General features: G+C 41.9%; 1 protein-coding gene across 2 annotated transcripts in view; it reads right to left on the reverse strand.

Annotated features, from left to right (window-relative positions):
* LOC126350104 (rotatin) overlaps nucleotides 1–22,051 on the reverse strand; it is a 372,299-nt gene that overhangs the window by 236,863 nt on the left and 113,385 nt on the right. For both annotated transcript variants that reach the window (XM_050002488.1, XM_050002487.1), the window contains one exon: nucleotides 5,658–5,856. In XM_050002488.1, the coding sequence (XP_049858445.1) occupies nucleotides 5,658–5,856 (199 nt within the window). The remainder of the gene's footprint in view (nucleotides 1–5,657; nucleotides 5,857–22,051) is intronic.

Genomic DNA, 22,051 nt, shown 5'->3' on the forward strand with positions numbered 1-22,051 from the left:
GAACTGCGGAGATGGGAACTTGCACTCCAGCACATCCTTTCATCCCGCCATCCCCCTGGACTGAACCTACGTTAAACAACCTCACTCCCATTTACTTTTCAGTCTTCTCCTCTTTCCCTTTCCTCTTTAGCCATTCATGCATCTTTTCATCCTACATCTTTATACTATACACCACTTTACTTCTGTATGCATCCTCTTTGGTTTGAAGCTGGCACAGTACCTACAGTAGAATATCTTTGGCTTCCCTCTGACAACCATGCCTCCATCCTTGCTACCCTCCCTGTTTTTCTTTTCCTTTCCATGTGAGTAACTAAATCCACTTTCCTTTCTTCCCTTTCTTTCCCCTCTCTCCTCCCTGATGAAGGAACATTTATTCCGAAAGCTAGGAACTTAAATTTTCGGTTGTTTTTTGTGTTTCTATCGGCTGTACTGAGCTGAGGTAAGTACTGGCCAGCCCCTCTATCTCTTTGTTAGTAAATGCAGTAAATGAAGCAGGCAAAAAGAAATAGAAACGTCTCAAAAATGAGATCGACAGGAAGTGCAAAATGGCTAAGCAGGGATGGCTAGAGAACAAATGTAAGGATGTAGAACCACATATCACTAGGGGTAAGATAGATAACGGCCTAGAGAAAAATTAAAGAGACCTTGGGAGAAAAGAAAACCACTTGTATGAATATCAAGAGCTCAGATGGAAACCCAGTTCTAAGCAAAGAAGAGAAAGCAGAAAGGTGGAAGGAGTATACAGAGAGTCTGTACAAGGGTGATGTACTTGAGGACAATATTATGGAAATGGAAGAGGAAGTAGTTGAAGATGAAATGGGAGATATGATACTGTGTGAAGAGTTTGACAGAGCACTGAAAGACCTAAGCTGAAACAAGGCCCCCGGCATAAACAACATTCCATTAAAGCTACTGATAGCCTTGGGAGAGCCAGCCCTGACAAAACTCTACCATATGGTGAGCAAGATATATGAAACAGGTGAAATACCCTCAGGCTTCAAGAAGAATATAATAATTCCAATCCCAAAGAAAGCAGGTGTTGACAGGTGTGAAAATTACCGAACTATCAGTTTAATAAGTCACAGCTGCAATATACTAACGCAAATTCTTTACAGACAAATGGAAAAACTGGTAGAAGCCGACCTCGGGGAAGATCAGTTTGGATTCCGTAGAAATGTTGGAACACGTGGCAGGGGTGAAATACAGGGAACGAAAGGCTATTTACAATTTGTACAGAAAGCAGATGGCAATTATAAGAGTCGAGGAGCATGAGAGGGAAGCAGTGGTTGGGAAGGGAGTAAGGCAGGGTTGTAGCCTCTCCCCGATGCTGTTCAATCTGTATATTGAGCAAGCAGTAAAGGAATCAAAAGAAAAGTTCAGAGTAGGTATTAAAATCCATGGAGAAGAAATTAAAACTTTGCGGTTCAACGATGACATTGTAATTCTGTCAGAGACAGCAAAGGACCTGGAAGAGCAGTTGAATGGAATGGACAGTGTCTTGAAAGGAGGATATAAGATGAACATCAACAAAAGCACAACGAGGGTAATGGAATGTAGTCTAATTAAGTCGGGTGATGCTGAGGGAAGTAGATTAGGAAATGAGACACTTAAAGTAGTAAATGAGTTTTGCTATTTGGGGAGCAAAATAACTGATGATGGTTGAAGTAGAGAGGATATAAAATGTAGACTGGCAATGGAATGGAAAGCGTTTCTGAAGAACAGAAATTTGTTAACATCAAGTATAGATTTAAGTGTCAGGAAGTCGTTTCTGAAAGTATTTGAATGGAGTGTAGCCATGTATGGAAGTGAAACATGGACGATCAATAGTTTAGACAAGAAGAGAACAGAAGCTTTCGAAATGTGGTGCTACAGAAGAATGCTTAAGATTAGATGGGTAGATCACATAACTAATGAGGTGGTATTGAATAGAACTGGAGAGAAGAGGAGTTTGTGGCACAACTTGACGAGAAGAAGGGATCGGTTGGTAGGACATGTTCTGAGGCATCAATAGATCACCAATGTAGCACTGGAGGGCAGCGCAGAGGGTAAAAATCATAGAGGGAGACCAAGAGATGAATACACTAAGCAGATTCAGAAGGATGTAGGCTGCAGTAGGTACTGGGAGATGAAGAAGCTTGCACAGGATAGGGTAGCATGGAGAGCTGCACCAAACCAGTCTCAGGGCTGAAGACCACATCAACAACAAGAGTGTTCGTGTTTTTTTTTAATCACTCAATTATCACAGTGACCTATTAATCTGAGCGAGTTCATTATTAAAATTATAAAATCCCAGGAATTTTATTCAATTATAACTTTACCTTAAAATATATTTCTGTTTTTGAGTTTGATTTAACCATATAATTACTGCTTTTACCTATTAATTAACAGTTTTTTGAGCTATCTTGCTAATTAATTATAAATACCCAGGAATTTATGAATTTCGGGGATATTGCTGGCAATATTCCCTGGGAATATTCTTCGATTTTAAATTCTCAGGAATTTTACAACACTATCAGCCATATAAAAACCGATTTGTTTGTAATGATTTATATTGCTCCTGTCAAAATTAGAAAAATAATTTTGATGAAATTTCAGTTTTATGAGTTTTAATGAAGCTTCATACAGCAAAAAGAGGTAGCATCTGAACTCTTCAACTTTTTTATTTGTTGTGCACACAAAGATCATTTCCTGCATTCCATTGGTACTGACTAAGCAGCGTTTTATCCTTCACCAGTGCCGTCATTGCTGAGTGCAATTTGCTCCTGTCCTCCCGTAAAGGAAAACTCCCTACCAGTACTGGGAATCAAACATGGGCCCTCCACTTGGTAGGCAGCCATGCTTAACACTCAGCTACGTTTCCTTCACATACAAAAACCATCATCAGTTCTGGTCTTCAGTTCCCCTTACCACATGCTTTTCTGTATCAAGCACATACACTTCAATTTACTCACTATAACTCTTAAGCTAGATTTTTCAATTTTCCCTTATATTGTTTGCACACTACCCTTTGTAAAGAGACTCTCCAGCATCCCTTACAGACAGCATTGTGGAGTTTGCACGCCACTGAGGGCACTGCCAGTGTGAGAACTGACACAGCACCACTAGTGGCGGTCTCCTCACATCTTGTAGGTAACACCTCTAGCTGTTGCTTGCAGATAAAGGGGCCATCACTGTAGTGTACTATCAGTGCAGTGTCTAATATGAGTGATGTCTATTCCTTTTTCCTATGCCAGTTATTGGATCATGGCCAATGTTATGATTTCTCTTGGCTTTCTCTTTGGTTCTTTGCTAGTAGCTCAGACATCAGAACTTAAGCTAAAGACTTGTCTACATGGAATGTTCCCAGACTAGTTTTCTCTTTAGCCTAAGACAACAGTATGGCTATAGGCTTATCAATCATTATTTCTATATCTGCTCCTTCAGAACTTCTACAGTAAAATAGTAACTAACTGGTGTTATGGCATACACGAAAGTTTGTTACATCTTGGAGGTAAGAGGGGAAGTGACATGAGGCCTATAAGACATCAAAACCAAAGTAGTATCTGTAAAAATGTTATAATCATTGTGTGGTAGCACAAGTGTAAAAATAAACACGCGTGCGCGTGCCCACACACACACACACACACACACACACACACACACACACACACACACACACACACACACATTCTGTTCTGGTGGAGAATTCTTGCATTATGTGTATCCTTGACCACACGTAGTAAAATACATCACAAAAGGATTACTATGTCTCAGCAAAACTAAAGTACATTATTCAATCAATCTGCAGAAGTTGAATGAAGTCAGTCCTTTACATATGGTTCAAGTAGTTTCTGATAAGAAACTGCAGCACAGAAGGGATTTACTGAAATTACAATTGTGCGGTCAGTCACAAAATGACACCCGTATCACCTGTATAAGGCAAGAGATAACAGAACTTCAGTTGAAGTATTGTTAAATTACCAGTCAACCACAGTAGTTTTAACAGTATCTGCTCAAATTTTTGCTATTTCCACAAGCACATGTGAGATGGTTGAGTGATGAGATGTGTAAAGTGGATCTCTGACAGTGTTATACAGAGAATAAGTTTATCAAGATGAGCCCACCAACATCCTGTCGTAGTTGAAACATCTTAATTACTCACTACTAAAATTTTATTAGGAATTATGAAACTGGAACTTTAAGCATTAGCATTTGTATACACGTCAAAGCCAGAAATTTTAAGTTAAAGCACACCATTATCCCAACAAGAAGTCACCTCCATACAGCACATCTTAGGGTGAGATGGAAACAGATACGGAAAAGACTTGCGAACTCTTTTGTTTATGTTGGTTCTATGAAGGATAACACTAATGCAGAAAGAGAAAGAGACAGAGAGAGAGAGAGAGAGAGAGAGAGAGAGAGAGAGAAGAAGAAGAGGAGGGGTTAGGGTGGGGAGGGGTAGGAGCAACATCAAAAAAGTGAGGGAAAGGGTTATGGGGGAGGAGTGATGACAGGGTCAGAAGAGAACCTTGCAATTATTTCACTCTTACGTAAACATAAACCAAAATAAATATTCAGTACGCAAATATCAATAACAATGTTCTTCTAATAATTTCCGGGTATGCAGCCGGATCCCGTCGACATTCTGCCACGATATTTCGGCCCAGAGACGTCCGGCCATCATCAGGTGAGTACACAACTACTGAAGAGCCCAGGTGCAGTCGCGGTATTTATACCGATTCTCGCGCACGTGTTGACATGCGCGGCATAGCCGAGTTGTACGTGCTGCCCTCGGTGGTGAAAGTAAAAGATCATCTAGTCATTGAGTATCGAATGACGCTGTCTATTCCGCTGTGAATGTATAATTTTAATAACAGGATTCCAAGTTTTATCCAGTTGAAAGCCGTTGTCACGATTTATAAGATTATCGGCAAGACGTATTTCCACTGATTCCTTGATTACGGAATCCCAAAATCCGGAAACCGGAGCTAAAATTTTTGTTCCATTGTATTCAATGGAACATTCAATGGAATACAATGGAACAAAAATTTTAGCTCCGGTTTCCGGATTTTGGGATTCCGTAATCAAGGAATCAGTGGAAATACGTCTTGCCGATAATCTTATAAATCGTGACAACGGCTTTCAACTGGATAAAACTTGGAATCCTGTTATTAAAATTATACATTCACAGCGGAATAGACAGCGTCATTCGATACTCAATGACTAGATGATCTTTTACTTTCACCACCGAGGGCAGCACGTACAACTCGGCTATGCCGCGCATGTCAACACGTGCGCGAGAATCGGTATAAATACCGCGACTGCACCTGGGCTCTTCAGTAGTTGTGTACTCACCTGATGATGGCCGGACGTCTCTGGGCCGAAATATCGTGGCAGAATGTCGACGGGATCCGGCTGCATACCCAGAAATTATTAGAAGAACAAATACGCCGGGAAAATTTCAGAAGTCACAATAACAATGTTGCCCATCACCCAGTCCCTCTACGTGCATAAAATTAAAAATGATTTTATTTTCCTGTAATCATGTGACAGAAACAACTTGTTACTATTTATAAAATTGAAGAACAGGAAAATGGAAAATTTCTGCGAACACGCTTAAGCCTGTAATAAAAGTACCAAAAATACATCAAAGAAAATTATAATATCAAAAAACAAACCGAAATGTAATTTTTGATGTCCTTGTGCAGATTTGGGTAGAAGTTCATTACTGAAAAATCAGAAAGGCTGAGCAACAGTTGCTCCTTCAAGTTTCTGGGTATTGTGTCACCAGATTCCACAGGTATCAAATAAACCAACAGATTTCTCACTATTGATAACAGCTGCAAGTATATAACTTTCGAGTCTGCTGCTAATGACCTGTTAACAAGACAGAATTGTTACTAACATGAAAAGGATGATGAGTAACACTGAGATCAGATGCTGCTAGTCACACATAAAGCTAACATTATCATAGTACACCCATAGAAATAAATGAAAAATAAACTACAAATTATAAATAACTGGACCATGAGAAATAATTCTAAAAAGCAAAGAAAAGTTAAAGCTAATATGACTAATATAAAATAATATGTAATAAATGAATTTTAAAGGACTGCAATATAGAAAGTGTGACAGTACACAGTTTATGAAAATCTGTTCAACATTAGTGACAAGAATGGGTGTTAGCAGTTTCATTATTGTGTTGAATGGCTAACGCTGAAAACTTGCATACGTAGACTGCTACTGTTTTATGTGGAGGGCACAGCACAGCCTTCCTCAGGCAAAGCTCATGACCCACATAGATATCAAAACTTCAACAAGCAGAGGCATTATACTTCTGCAGCTCTGGGCCCAGATGTGATGGCAGTGTGATATGGTACTACCAACTGTCTAACCATTCTTGATTGGTTCAGAATTCATAGTAGTATCTGAACATAACAACAAGAATCTCTGGATAGGTATAGCTATGAAACATGAAACTGCACTGTCTTTGATCAGAAACATGAACTTATTCATTCATTCTTTCTTTCTTTCAATATGTTCTGTAGATCCCATCATGGAGGAGAATTTTCAGGATGCACAATAAGCCAAGGTATCAATTATGAAAATACAAGGAAATCATAGAAACTTAATCTGTAAACTTTAAACTATCACTATATTGCTTAATGCTATTCACACTTAAGCCTTCTGTATCTGATAGAGTAAATTAGAAAGAATGTTGCTACTTTGAAATAAGCTGCTGCCTTCTCAGTTGTTATATAAAACTACAATTTATCTGCTATTAGTTCCTTAATATTTACCTGATGTAATATATTTCAAAGAACCTATGTTGTAAATTCTGAGCACCATGTACAGTACATTACGACCAGTCATGCTGCTTTACTGCGAGCACTATTACTTGCCAAGTAGCTAATGTAACTTTTCAATCCCTGAATCTGGACATTCAGATAATCTTAATCTAGATATTCGGATAATTTGTAAATAGAATGCCTAAATTTTCTTTTGACTTGCTGTAGATTCCCAATTTCTTGCTTTTATGTTGGATGAGAGCTTGTCAGATATCTTCTCGCCATAGCAAATAGTTCCTTTCTGAACACTACAGCAGGTGGCAAATTCAATATGAAAATTATTTTTGTGTTCTGCGTTGTGGTATGCAAATCACAGTTCACCTAACTGATTTTTTATCATCAGCAACAAAAACCATTTAAGACTTAATGCACTGAGAAAGGAATGTAAGACTTCCAAGATCCTTCTAAAGGTTTCTGCAACATCTTCGGTTATCTGCTTTACACAATTATTCTCACTTTATTTCCCTTACATGCACTGCCCCAGAAGATAATTTCAATAATACAATGCAAAGAGAAAATATGCAAAATACGTCAACACCTCTGCCTCTACACCATGAGACATGCTTCTAAGGGTGAACTGAGATTCTTGATCAGTTTATCTATGTGTTGACTTCATTTTAACTCATCATCCATCTGGATGACATGGAATTTTATACAGCTTGTTTCATTCAGTAGACACCCATCAACGCCTATGAATATTAATTGTAGCCAGCAATATAGCACTAGTTAAGTTTTTATCATGGATGTATTAGTTGTAAGCTGCTGGAATTTGAAAGCTAAATTCCAGGTTGGCAAGTCACATCAGATCTGATTTAGTATAGACATGAACTATTATAGCTGTTTAGACATGAAGTCTAATGTTTGCTAACCAGTCAGTGAGTAAATAAGTCACTCTCTACCATATCATTTTTTCTACCAGTGGTAAATATAAGCACCTGTTTTCTAGATCTAATCCTAAACTGCAGAAGCCACCAAGCAGTGTGTGGTGGAGGGTACTTCTAGCACCACTATCATTCTCTCCTTCCTGTTCTTTTCGTCAATAGTGCCCAGAGTTGCCACACGTTTCTCCAAGTGAAGTTCCCTGATATTTCCCTGATTTCCAGCATTTTTCCCTGACAAATTTAGGGATGTCAAGGGTAAGTAAAGAAAAATGTAAGGACTTCCATATTTCTCCCCCATTTTGTTTTGTTTTAGGGCGCAAAAACAACTAGGGTCATACACACCCATGTCAAAACTGTGGAACATGAAGACAAAGAGAGGAGTTAAAAATGACAACATGTCCAACCCCAATGACAGATGAGAAGACATCTAAAAACAGGGACATGGAGAAAAGTCTATAAAATACACAATAGAGACACGGAGGTCCAGAACTAAAAATTAAATGGCCTTCGCCATATTGCTACAACGAATAAAAAGTAAAACACAGTCGACAGCCCATGAGTCGTTCACTAAAGCGGCTGATAACTCAGACAGCAAACTTAAACAAGAACATAACTGGTCAAATAAAGGGCATTCTGTTAGGAAATGGCGGCCAGTTAAAAGTTGGGCGCTATGTGCACAAAGTGGTGTGGGAGAACCATTTAACAAATGGCAATGGCTAAAATGGCAGTGCCCAATACGTAAGCTAGTTACAATGACCTCCTCATGGTGGGAGGGGCGATAGGAGGTCATCCAAGCCGCTGGAAGAGGCTTCATAACCTGGAGCTTATTCCGATGAAGGGATGACCAGTGGTGATGACAAAGTCACACCACTTTCTGAAAGAGGGCAACACAGAGATCATCAAAGTGAATGCAAGAACTAGGGGGGATGAGGGACGAGGACTGCAGCCTTGGCAGCAGTGTCAGCAGTCTCATTTCCTGTCAGACCAACTTGACCAGGAACTCACAAACATCACAGTGCCACCATCAAGAATGAGCAAGTGCAAGCTTTCCTGGACCCATTGCACTAAGAGATGGACACTGTACAGTGCACAGATGCTTTGAAGAGTGCTGCGACAGTCTGAGCAGATGACACAATTGAAAAAGTCTGTGTCGCTGGATGTACTCCATGGCCTGACATAGGACAAAGAGTTCTGTCATAAACACTGAGCAGTGTGCCGGAAACCAATACCAAAAAACGTTGGCATCAATGATGAAGGCTCACCCGACATCACGATCAGTCTGAGAGCCATCAGTGTACACAAACATACTATTGCGAAATTCCATGTGAAGGCTGTGAAACTGAAGGCAATAGAGCAAGGCTGGTGTAGTGTCCTTACGAACTGAATGAAAGCCAAGGTGAACACGGGCTGCTGCACAAAGCCAAGGTGGTGAGGGGTCCACACCCACCAGGAAAGTTGCAGGGAACGTGAAGTTAACCTGAAAGAGCATGAGCCAAAAGCGAACTCCAGGAGCTAACAGAGAAGAGGGATGCCCCACATACTGGCGATCAAAGGAGTCATCGAAGAAGGAGGCGTAGGGTGGATGGCCATGCATGGCAGACAAATGGCATGCTTACCTGCTGAGGGGGCTGTCATGGTGATAGGACAGCACTAGTTCCATGGATTCTGCATACAGACTCTCAATCAGGCTTTCCTATCGAGCATGAGCCCCAGGAATTTCATTGTTTCAACAAATGGAAGAGCAATAGGCCCAAGATGTAAAGATAGTGGAAGAAATCAATTGTGCAGACAGAACTTCATACAAATGACTTTGTCAGTGAAAAAACAGAAGCCATTGTCAATGCTCCATGAGAAAAGACAATCAAGACATTGCTGAAGACGCCGCTCAATCAGACAGGTCTATGAAGAAATGCAATAGTGGGCAAAATTGTTAACAAAAAGGGAGCCGGAGATGCACGCCTGGAGACAGGCCATTATAAGGTTAATCACGATAGCAAAGAAGACAACACTCAGGACAGTACTCTGAGGCACACCGTTTTCCTGGATAAAGGTGTCCAACTAGGCAGAACCCACACATACTTTCAAACGTCGGTTTCTAGAAAAAAATTCTTAAAAAAAATGGGGAGGTGGTCGCAGAAACAACACAGTCCTCCAGCAGGTGTCATAGCCTTTCTCCAAACCGAAAAACACGGCCACAATCTGGAATTTCTGCACGAAACCATTCATGACATGGGTGAACAAAGTGACAAGATGGTCAACTGCAGAATGGTGAGCTCAAAATCCGCACTGTGCAGTGGTTAGTAAAATGCAAGACTCGAGCCACCATACCAGCCAGGCATGAATCATACGTTCCATCACCTTGCAAAAACAGCTGGTGAGAGAGATGGAGCAGTAGCTACAAGGAAGGTGTTTGTCCTTACTGGGCTTGGGTATGGGTATGACAAAGGCTTCACCCCAGTGTCTGGGAAACTTGTGTACATATTATGCAGAAAGTGCTTAAGAGAAAGGTGCTGCAACAGTTGAATGTGAACAGCGTTTGGCCCTGGGGCAGAGGATCTGCATGAAGTGAGAGCATGATCTAGCTCCCTCATAGTAAAGGTGGTATTGTAACACTCAGGATTCTGAGAAGAGAAGGTATCGCCTGAGCCTCCTCCACTCGTTTCCAATGGAGGAAGGCATGGCGATAGTGGGAGGAGCTCGAAATTTCTGCAAAATGGCAGCCCAAGGTGTTGGAGACAGCAATAGGGTCCATGATGACATCATTTGCTACTGTCAGGCCAGAAACTGGGTAATGGATCTCGGTCTCAGTGAGCAGTCAGAGGTTGGCCCACACGAAGGAAGATGGGGTGGAACTGTTAAAAGGACTAGTAAATTAAATCCAGCTAGCTTTTTTGTTATCCCGAAGAACGTGACAACACTGTGCACACGTCGGTTTATAATGAATGCAGTTTGTCGCCATAGGGTGACAATTAAAAGCACAGAGAGCATGTTTACACACAGGAATTGCGTCATGGCATGCCTCAGTCCATCATGGGACTGGTACACGGTACGGTAAAGAGGATGTGCGAGGAATGGAATGTTCTGCGGCAGTAAGGATAATGTTTGTAAGATATTACATCTGGTCATCACAACTGGGGAACTGTGTTCGTCGAAGGTTGCCAGGGAGGAGTAAAGCCTCCAGTCAGCCTTAGTAAGCTGCGATTCAGGTGTGCATGGAGGTGGGGTAGGAGTCAGCAAATGGAGAGCACACGGGAAACAGTCGCTCTAGTAGTTTACAGAAGGACCACTCAAGATGATGGGCAAGATGGGCTGTGCAGGAGGATAGGTCCAAATGGGAATAGATGTGTGAGGAGTCTGAAAATAACATGGGTGCTTCTGTGTTACGGCAGAAAAGTTAACTTGATTAAGAAGGTCAGCCAAGAAGGCACCTTTCAAGACAGATTACTGGGAGAGCCCCAAATGGAATGGTGGGCAGCAGAAATAGGTGATGTAGCTGCCCAATAAGCTGGAGGAAGTTGGCTGTGGTGACACTGAATGATGGAGGGATGTAAATGGTACAAAGGGAAAGGTCAAGTGAGAAAGGAAAAGGCAAACTGCAAGAGCTTGAAGACGGGTAGTAGGGGAGATGGGTTGACTATGAACGTCATCCCGTATGAGAATCAAGACTCCCTCACAAGATCGAATTCTGATCTTGGGTGGAAGTCAAAATGTACCAGGAATAAATGCGAGGGCAGAGTACAAGTGGACACTGTAATTCTAAAAGCAGCTGTACGTCCTCTTTGTTGGATTGAAGGCCGTGAACATTCCATTGGAATAGAGTTGTGATGAGGAAAAGAAGTAGTGTCATCTCGGTGACCGCTGAGTACCAGCTTGTGAAGACTCACTGTCACAGGGCACCAAGGCATGAGGATCCTGCTCCATGAGGTCCACAGAAGCATCAGCTTTCTTCTGCAGTTGGCCTGCAGAGTCCAATGCAGAAAAACGGTTGGTGGTAAGCACTGGCAACACGGAGGTGAGCCGGGCAAGGTATCATATGGCGATACTGTAGATAAGCAAAAAAGAAGACCATTTACCTTTGTTGGACTTGGTTGAGCCTTGCCGGTTAGCAGAGAAAGACTCAGGTGCTGGTTGGCAGGAGGGTCATGGGGAGTCTTCATGGGAGTATTCCACTTGTCCGTTCTGTCCTGCCAGTTATGTAGCTGGTGACTTTGCCCCTTGAGTGAGAAATTGATAGCTTGTTGCACAGCTGGACGAAGGGATTGCAATGCTACCATGATAATGGGTGATTTCACAGCTTCAGAGCTGAATTTGAGGTCACATGTCTGTGTGGTTATGACCTTCGTGGAGTGAGATGTAGCAAGAAAAGTATTATAAGTGCCAGACAGTAGAGTGCAGGGTTTGCAACAAGCCAATAACTTGCTAGTGACCGGGTAAGGAACTTTTTCCCTTACCCAGATCTCCTGGACAGCCCGCTCATCGACATACAAGGGACAATCTTGAGAGGAAGCACCACGGTCACCAATGCAGTTGATAAAGCAGGGAGAAGGAGGTGGACAATCGTCCCCGTGCGCATCCCTACCACAGGTTACATATTTGGCCAGGTGTTGACGAGACATTCGTGTGCAGTTGAAATGATGAAACTGGTAGCTTATCAGGTTTGGACTGTACGGTTAGACTGTGAGACCTCATAGCCTGCTTGTGATCTTGGATGGAAGCAACACTCTATCAAAGGTGAGAAAAAGAGTGTGTGTGGGCACTAAATGGCATCTACCTTTTTCATCACCCTATGGACGGCAATGACATTCTGATGAGAGAGGTATGTTTGGATTTCGGCTTAGGTCAGACCATCGAGCAGCCTAGTGTAATTAACACCCCAGGAAGAATTCAGTGTTTGATGGGCGTTGACACAAACAGTATAGCCGTGTAGAAGTGAAGTGGCAGCAGTTGTTGTGCTTGAGAACCAGAATTAGTCTGCAAAAGCAACGGGTCATTCCATAAACAAGAGCAGGATTTCACAGGGCTGCCAACTGCATCAAAACCTTTCTGAATAATAAACAGATTTACCATTGTGAAGGACTGACCGTCTTCAATAAACGAAACCATGAGGAACTGAGGTGCAGCTGAGAAGGTCTTTAAATCATTAGCCTCATTCCATTTATAATTTGTAGACATTGATTGTGAAGATAATTGGCTCATTGTGAGGACATACCCCATGATTGCCAGCAGGTCCAATGGCACACTCCTTTCAACTGGGGTCCCCCTTCATAAGAGTGTGCACCCGCTTCAGGTAACTGTTCACACCTCAGGTCACACCTCCCAAACACCTGACAGAGGGACCAATTGGCAATTTGGGAAGGTGGCAGCTCAGGGAATCACCCCCCACCCCCCTCTCTGGGCCTGGTCTGTAGCAGGGGGTATGTGCGAACCCTAACTGTTGACCCGGGTCTGGGAATTACATGTTACCCAGTCACCTGTTATAGGTCAGACGCATGGGGCTGCCTTCAGGTGTGCATAGGAAGGAAGACAAAAAAAGAGGAGCCTCAAATGCTGAAGCAGAGGAAGGATACAAGAAGGTAAATGAAAAAATGAAAAAGGAATGAAAAACAGTGGTAAGACTGTTTTTATGTCAGTTACAGATGGTGCAAAACATACCCAAAAACACCCCAGACATGTTCCCCAAGGGAGGGGAAAAAGAACAGCAAGAGGATAAACATGCAGCTCAGAAGGGAAAGGATGCTCCAAAGGCTGGGGCCCTGTGGTAGATTTCTTCTTCGTGTGAGCACATATCTTAAGTACTAACATCAACATCTTTTGTAATGAACAGTTTTTAAATGGAGAAAGCAAGGCAAATGGTAAGTGTGTCCCATTGAGACCACTCTTGCTATTTTATTTCAATAAAATGAAACACATTTGTGACAAAAATACACATTTCCTTGGAGGTGAAGGGCAAATTTAAAATACCTTCACTGATTTCAGAAATAACCCCAGAAAAAAGTAGGCCTCATGAAAGAAGTGTATAATGCAGGGAAGAGTTGTGTAAACCAACACTATGGGTGACCACCAATAAAATGTTGGTTCTACTATGTTCATTATTGTCAGTTATTAGTCACTGTGTTATGTCTACTACATTACAGGTATTGTGTGATTTTTCTTTCAAGAAATATATGAGTACATAGTATACAAATTGCCAGTGACTGCCACAATCTTCTGCTTCTTATCGTCCATACTTTCTCAAATAGAAATTATTTTTAAAGTGCCAAAATTTCCTAGAATAAACAAAAGTCAATAAAATGTTGCACTGTACATTGTACTTGTGGTGAGACAGTCACAATTCCTGGAATCTATTGCCCCTGGCCTCTGGCCTGCCTAGTAGCACCAGTCCTGGGTCCTTGGATAAACCACGAAAATCTGCCATGTTATGCCACACAAAAACGGACTCTGACTGCAGGCAGATTGGTGAGACTAGATGTGATGAACAGGGCTTACACATTAGTGGAAAATAATGGGCTTCAGAGCGGCAGGCCTGATCCTGTTAAGAGATACCCACAGAAATGGCTTGCAGTTTTGGCCCACCATGGAAGTCCAATTACATGCCCGCTATTCACTTGTCACAGACACTGTATTCATGAAATGAGACAATGAGATTTTTCCACTGTTTTTGTTTCAAATTTTGCTGATATTTCCACGATACATTTGAAATTCCCTGATTTCCAGATTTTGTGGCAAACCTGTGTGTATATGGGGGACAACTGTTGCTAAGCCACCATATTATCTTTAATTTTCCAAGATGGAGGAAGTAAAATGACCTACAGAAACAAGTGTACTGTCATTACATACGGAAGAAGGCATGGACTCGATAAGAGTGGTGAGACTCTAAACTTGTCACTACATGAACAAGTGCACACACCCATGTGACGACAGACCACAACTGCACGTGTGTCAACCATCTATTGGACTTAAAAAGAAGGGCAAAAGGATGGAGTGCATTTTCTGATAGAAGGAGTGCAGAGAACAGAAATTAATCAAAGAATGGCACAAGTGTGCAAACAACACTGCATGTCTATTGCAATTCCGTTTTTCCATCTGACTTTTTTCTGTGGGAGCATTGTACTTGGCTACAATGGGATGACCAACAGGGAGGCCTATGAGGTTGAGTGCGTGGCTTTTGGGAAGTAAACAAAAGGTCACAATGCAGGGAACTGTTGGTGTGAGGAAGTAAATCGATTCCGGTGCCAGGTTTTGGGGGTGGACCTAAGGTCTTGGGGAGCTGCTGGGGGCTGAGACAGACTTTTGGTATTGGATCACATTCATACAGTCTCTATGTAGAGGTGTCAGAAAGTTGCCTCAGCCACATAGTCACTATAATTCATGGCCATGTATTTGTCTGTGGGAAAGACACAAAGATATGGGTTGGTTTTCATGTTATAGATAGCTGTGCACTGTCCATAGGAGTGATGTTGAATCCCTGCAAGATTGACTTGGGACGAATGGGTGGAAGGGGAGGAGGATTACTATTGGAGGGAGGTTGGAGTAGTTTTAAATGAAGTTCTACTTGTGGTTTTGGTTGGCTGTTGTCTGTGGAGTGCATAGCAAAGAAATATTTCCACAGACAATAATGAGTAAAAGTCTTTGAGCTAAAGATGAGGTCTTTAGAAAGTACTGCAGCTTCCACAGGGGCCAGAGTTTTGGCAGAAATGTTGACAACATTGTTATGCGATGAGTGTTCAGGGGCAGTGTGCTTCATGGAGGGTGGAGCAAGCTTTTTGGGGATGTAGAAGGCGAAATAAGTCAGCAGAGCATGGTTGAGGAGCTACAAGGGGTTGATGGGGAGGCAGTATCAGAGCAGTAGGCTCTTTCTTGGTTATAGGTAATGCCATACAGGCATAAGGCAGGAGTAACTCAGACAGCTTCCTCAGGTACTGCTGGAAACACTGTTCCAACTGTTGACTGCAGTTTGTACTGCAGTGATGGGATTTAGGAAGTTGTAATCACAGAGTAAAAGGATCTTGCAAAAGGAGTAGTGAATAGAGAGAGTGCTTTGAGCTTGGATTTATGACTATGGTTCAAATGGCTCTGAGCACTATGGGACTTAACATCTATGGTCATCAGTCCCCTAGAACTTAGAACTACTTAAACCTAACTAACCTAAGGACAGCACACAACACCCAGCCATCACGAGGAAGAGAAAATCCCCGACCCCGCCGGGAATCGAACCCGGGAACCCGGGCGTGGGAAGCGAGAACGCTACCGCACGACCATGAGATGCGGGCAAATGACTATGAAGGACCATGTTGGTGAGGGTGAGGGACTGATGGATTCGGTAAATTGAAGCTTCTTGAGGTAAAATGGTTGTCAGCTAGAGATGCCAATTTTAATGGTAAGCCTATTAGGTGGGATACTATGTGCACACAAGATTTCAAAAAAAGTATGTGCGACTGGAGCTTTGCTATGACAAATGAGAGTTTTTAAAACTGGCATAGGTTAAATGAGGATGGATTCAGATTGGATGTTTGGGAGAAAAAAGAAGTGACTACTCATTCTACCTCTGCCAAGTCTGAAAACTCTCCTTTGCCCTAGCATAACTCCAATCACACATGCGCTTTCTGAAACTTGTCTAGCAATGGCATCCCACCTAATGAGCTTTCCTTTAAAAGTATCATCTTGGGTTTTCACCTATCCTACCACAAGAACCTTCACCATCTCCAATTCCACCAGTCCCTCACCATCACCAGTCTGGTCCTCCATAATCATACAGTCCAGGCTCAAACCATACCTGACAACCTTTTGTGAAATCTTTTTACTCTGTTACTTTCTGAATGCAACAGAAACTCTTTCCCGACAACACCTGGAACTGCATTCATAGCACCATCTGAGGAAGTTATCTCAACTACTTCTGTTCTATGCCCACAAGGGACTGCCTATACCCAAGAAAGAGCTTAGAACTCTCATTTAACCACCCCGTCAACCCCTCGTAGCTCCCCAACCATACTCTAGTGACCTACTCTGCAATCCACATCCCCAAAATCTTCCTCCACCCTGCACAAAACACACTGCTCCTGAACACACTTCCTGTAACACTTTTGTGAACATTTCTGTTTCTAAAGGCCTCATCTTTAGCCCAAAAGCGAAGTGTAACCTTGCTGGATTTGTAAAGGACTTGTGTACAAACCTTATAATCATGATACTAAACTAAACTAAATTCCGTCCGAACAGGCCTAGGAAGGCCTAACGGTACCAACTGGCTGCCATGTCATCCTCAGCCCACAGGCATCGCTGGATGCAGATATGGAGGAGCATGTGGTCAGCAAGCGCTCTTCTGGCCGTATGCCAGTTTACGAGACTGGAGCCGCTACTTTTCAATCAAGCAGCTCCTCAGTTTGCCTCAAAGGGCTGAGAGCACCCCACTTGCCAAAGTGCTCGGTAGATCGGATGGTCACCCATCCAGTTGCTAGCCCAGTCACACAGCGCTTAACTTCGGTGATCTGACGGGAACCAGTGTTACCACTGCGGCAAAGCCGTTGGCTTATAATCATGATCCCATCCCAGAAGTCATGACTTTCAGCAGTTTGTCAAGGCCTTAGGTCCATTCCAAAATCTAGCATCTGAATCCATCTGCCCCCTTGCACCACCTGCACTGCTACATTTTAACTACTCTTTAAACTCCATAAACCCAAACCTATAGCCCTCCATACTCGTCAACATTCCACAGTAATGAACCTCTGCCTTTGTTGACCAACGTCACCCAACTACTGTCATGATCTGGTCTCTTGGCATGGAAAACCTTAGCTCTTTCAGTGCTACACCCCATGGTTCATTCCATTGTAGTTAGTCCAGGTGCAAGATCTGTCCCATACAGTAACGCACCCATCACCCACGATACTTTTCCCCTTCCCTCTGTCCTCCTGTCCACACCACGTCACTCTTTCCTTGTCCAGATTGTATTCTGCCTTCCACCACTACTCCCCACTCCCCCCCACCGCCACCCCCCACGACACACAAATCACCCCCTCATTTGGGGAATCTCTCTCTTTCCGCATGTGTGTGTGTGTGTGTGTGTGTGTGTGTGTGTGTGTGCGTGTGTGTGTGTGTGTGTGTGTGTGTGTGTGTGTGTGTGTGTGTGTCACTCACCCTTCTCCATCCTTTACCCTTTCTCACCACCTTTACCCCCCCCCCCCACCCCACCTTCATCTCCATGCTCCTCTTCTTCCCACCTTTCCTTCTCCCTCTCTAATCTCTTATATCCTATATCCTCTGAGCTCTTTTCATCTTGTTGTGCAGCCACTGAGTCATCTGTGGAAAGATCTACCTCTGTGCCTCTTGTTTTCTTCCATACTCTCTCCCCACCTCCATCAGCTCTCAAAAATAGGTAATCAGTGTTGCCACAGGAGCATGTGTGTGTTTTGCTAGAAAAGGAGGAAAAGCTCAAAAGCTATTTGAATCCTGTTTTCTGTTACTTTTGTCTATGTGTCATTATAGGTGAGCAGTTGTCTTTCTCTTATTTTACATATCATTCCATCCAGGAAATCACATTTTGTTTTCTATTTTCCTTATGATTATTCATTCTCTCCACCCCATACCCTTTACCATAAATCATGGAATTTGCGAAAGTAGAATGGCTTGTGTGCCTCAACCAAAGAGATGGCCATAACAGAGGTTAAACGACAAGAGAAGGGTATCTGTGGACTGGAGAGAAAAAAAAGAAAGAAAGAGAAACCTGTGGTTCCTGAAGAGGGGCAGCACACTTTTCATTAATTGTTGCATTGGATGATTGACTGATTTCGCCATGTAACATTAGCCAACATGGTTTTGCTAAATTCATACAGTAAATGACTGAAAGAACAAGGTGAACTAACAGCTGTAACTTTTCTCAAGAACATGAAACTACTATGCAGCACAATGATGATGGCATCTTGTTGAGTAAAATATCCCAGAAGTCGAACAGTCCCTCATTCAGTTCTCTGGGTAGAGCCTACTCACAAGGGGAGACCACGATGTTGGGGTCATAGATTTACTTCAAACTTTATACACCTTTGGTAGGCCAATAAAATAACACAATGTGCAAGTAGTAAGGTGCACTACTCTGGCAATTCCGAGAAAATCGCAAGAGAAGCTCTACATGTCCATTATGTAATGGATGTATCTGTGCATAGATGTTGCATGTTAGAGTTCATAGTGGTCAAGTAGTTAGCATTCCAGCTTTGTAAGCTGTGAGTGTATGAGGCAACAGTTCAACTCCCCACCTAAACTTAATTTTTAATCTATATATTTTTCAACACTGGTCACATTATTTAATTTATATGACATTTGAGAGGTGATATAATTTTAATAAAACACAGGAATGTGCATGAAGTTTTAGTATTTGACTACTTATTATTTTTAATTAAATTTAATTATTAGAACAAAAGTATTTGTAACTATCGACAAGTAAACGAAGAAATGCATAGTTTTCCTGAAAATGTATGCCTGTTGTGATTTGCAAAATCCCTTATACATACAATCTGGTAAGGTGCCTAGACCTATTTTGCACCTCAACACTTCGAGTTGCAGACACAGAAGCAGGCCCCATTTGCAGTTAACCCGTGTGGCGGTGAGATGTTACTGATGTAGGAAGAACGAATAGCGTACGTGCAAATTTTTCGCATATGACAGCATTTACACCTGTACTACAAAAATGAAGGTTTGAGTGGGAGTTGGGGCTCAAACCATCAGCTTGTACACATTCATTTAATGAAGCTCAAACGCTAACTGCTTGACCACCGTGAACACTAATGTCCGGCAGTAATGAAGAAAAATATAGATTAAAATTAAGTTTAGGTGGGATTCAAGCTGTCACCTCATACATGCTCGGCTTACTAAGCTCGAATATTAACCACTTGAGCACCATGAACTCTAACATGCACCACCAATGCACAGATACATTAGTTATGTAATACACGCATAAAACTTCTCTTCTGATTTTTTTGCAATTGCCAGAGTAGTTCACCTTACTACTTGCATATCATGTTGTTTTTATGGCCTAATAAAAGTGTTCGAAGTTTGAAGTAAATCTGCGATTCCAATGTCATGGTGTCACCATGTCTGTAGGATGTTGTCATTTGGAAAAACCAAAAGTGGGTTTCTACAGGTTGCCTCATGCAGTTTTAAGATTCCTTAAACAGGCACATAGATTAGAGAATTTATAGTGGAAATTAAGGAAGTGTGATGGCAGGAAGAATTGGACTTGTGATCAGATGAGTGTAGAATATAAATACAAAATTAAATAAAGGGGATGCAGAAGTATATCTAATACTGTATATGAAAATAGGAGTGCAGGTGAAGAGCATAATGAATGCTGTATCTTAGCCAGGAGAGACGCCATTACCTGCTACAGTAGTACACATTTATAAACCTAACAGCTCTGTAGCTGATAAAGAGATTGAACAAACGAACAATGAGAAAAAAATAAATTATTCAGATAGTTAAGGGAGGCAAAAATTTAATTGTGATGGGGCACTGAAATTCGATACAAGAAAAAGTAAGAGAGAGGGGGGGGGGGGGGGGGGGGGGGGGAAGTTGGATAGCACAGACCGGGGAAAATGAGATGACAGGGGAAGTCGACTGGTAGAATTTTGCACTGTGCATAACTTAATCATTGCCAGCAATACATTTCAGAATCATGAAACAAATTTGTATATGAGGTCTGTTCAAACAATTCCAGAACATTCATAATTTCGTGCCAATGGGGTGTTGGAGAAAAATGCGGATGGTATCCCTGCACATGCCTAAGTTTAATGTATAACTGCTGGGAGTTTCATTGTCATATGTCTGTTAGTTACTGCTCAGTGCTGTATTGAGTAGAACGTTGTGTCACATGGTATGCAAATTTCAAGATGGCAGAGTCAGAAAAGCTTTACAGAGACACACCAAATGATGCAGGAAGCCTATGGTAATCATTACTTACGCTGTACTCCATGTTACAAATGGTTGACATGGTTTAGAAATGGACAGATGGAAGTTAAAAATGATCCTCATTCAGGACATTCATAGACATCTATGGATGACGCTCATTTCAGAAACGTAAATGAAACTGTGTGTGTCAATCCAAGACTGACTGTGTGAGAGATTGCAGAAGAATATAACATTGGATCATGTCATGAAATCTTGACACAGCATGTCGTGTTACTGCCAAGTTTGTCCCATGGTTCATGAGTCAAGACCAGAAAGATCTTCACCCCACAATCTGTGAAGAGCTTTTGGATCGTGCAAATGAGAACGAGATGTTCCTTGACAAAATCATAAATGGTGATGACATGTGGGTCTATGTTTATGATGTTGAGAACAAGATCAATCTTCACAACGAGTCTGGAAAGGTTCTTCAAGACAAACAAAGCTCAAAAGGTCGAGTCAAATCTTAAAGTCATGCTGTTAGTTTCCTTGGACTTTGAAGGATTAGTTCATCATGAATTCATGCCACAGAGAAAAAATGATAATCGATGGCACTATCGGGATGTGTTGCGGTGCCTGCAAGAAAATGTGAGAAGGAAATGGCCTGAAATACAGCGAGACAATTAGTGACTCTTGCATCACAATAGTGCATCTACACATTCATCCCTGTTGGTGCACGACTACTGCACAAAAAACAAAATAACTGTTCTGCCTCGTCCTCTGTACTCTTTGGACCTGGTCCCTGTGGACTCCTTTTTATTTCCAAAGTTGAAAACCACATTAATGGGACAAAGATTTGAAATGATGAGTGAGATAAAAGGAGCTTTGCAGAAGGTGCTTCATGTGATCCAGCAAGAAGCATACCCAGACTGCTTCCAGAAATGGAAATGGTGTTTGGATCAGTGTACTAATTGAAGAGGAGAATATTTTGAATGAGACCATTCACAATAAGTAATAGGTTAGCAAAGAAAAATCTTATTGACAAATCTTGGGTATTAATAACCACTTCAGCTGTGTTTAATCCTTTATTATTGGGTAACTACCAGTTTTGTGGCACTAAAAGCCACATCCTCAGGTGAACATCTGTATAACAATAAATCCAGAAGGAATAACAGCACTGAAATATACACTGGTATGACAAATTATTAAGACTTTAAATTTTTTTAAATACTAAAACCTTTTACATGAGAACATCAAAATGTTAGTGCTCACGTGACTAAAACATTAGAATGGAAAAGCTTGGAACCTTTTTACTCAACATTTGCTGTTCGTCAAAACAAAATCGCCGCTAAAAAGGTGGTATGTCACAGAACAGAACAGCCAGATTCCAATACAATGGATGGGTTGCAAACAAATTGTACCATAGTGGTCCATTGTTAAGGAGAAAATAAATGAAAACCACTAAGACCCAACTTTGGG

This window comes from Schistocerca gregaria, chromosome 1 (assembly GCF_023897955.1).
Source record: "Schistocerca gregaria isolate iqSchGreg1 chromosome 1, iqSchGreg1.2, whole genome shotgun sequence".
Taxonomy (NCBI): Eukaryota; Metazoa; Arthropoda; class Insecta; order Orthoptera; family Acrididae; genus Schistocerca; species Schistocerca gregaria.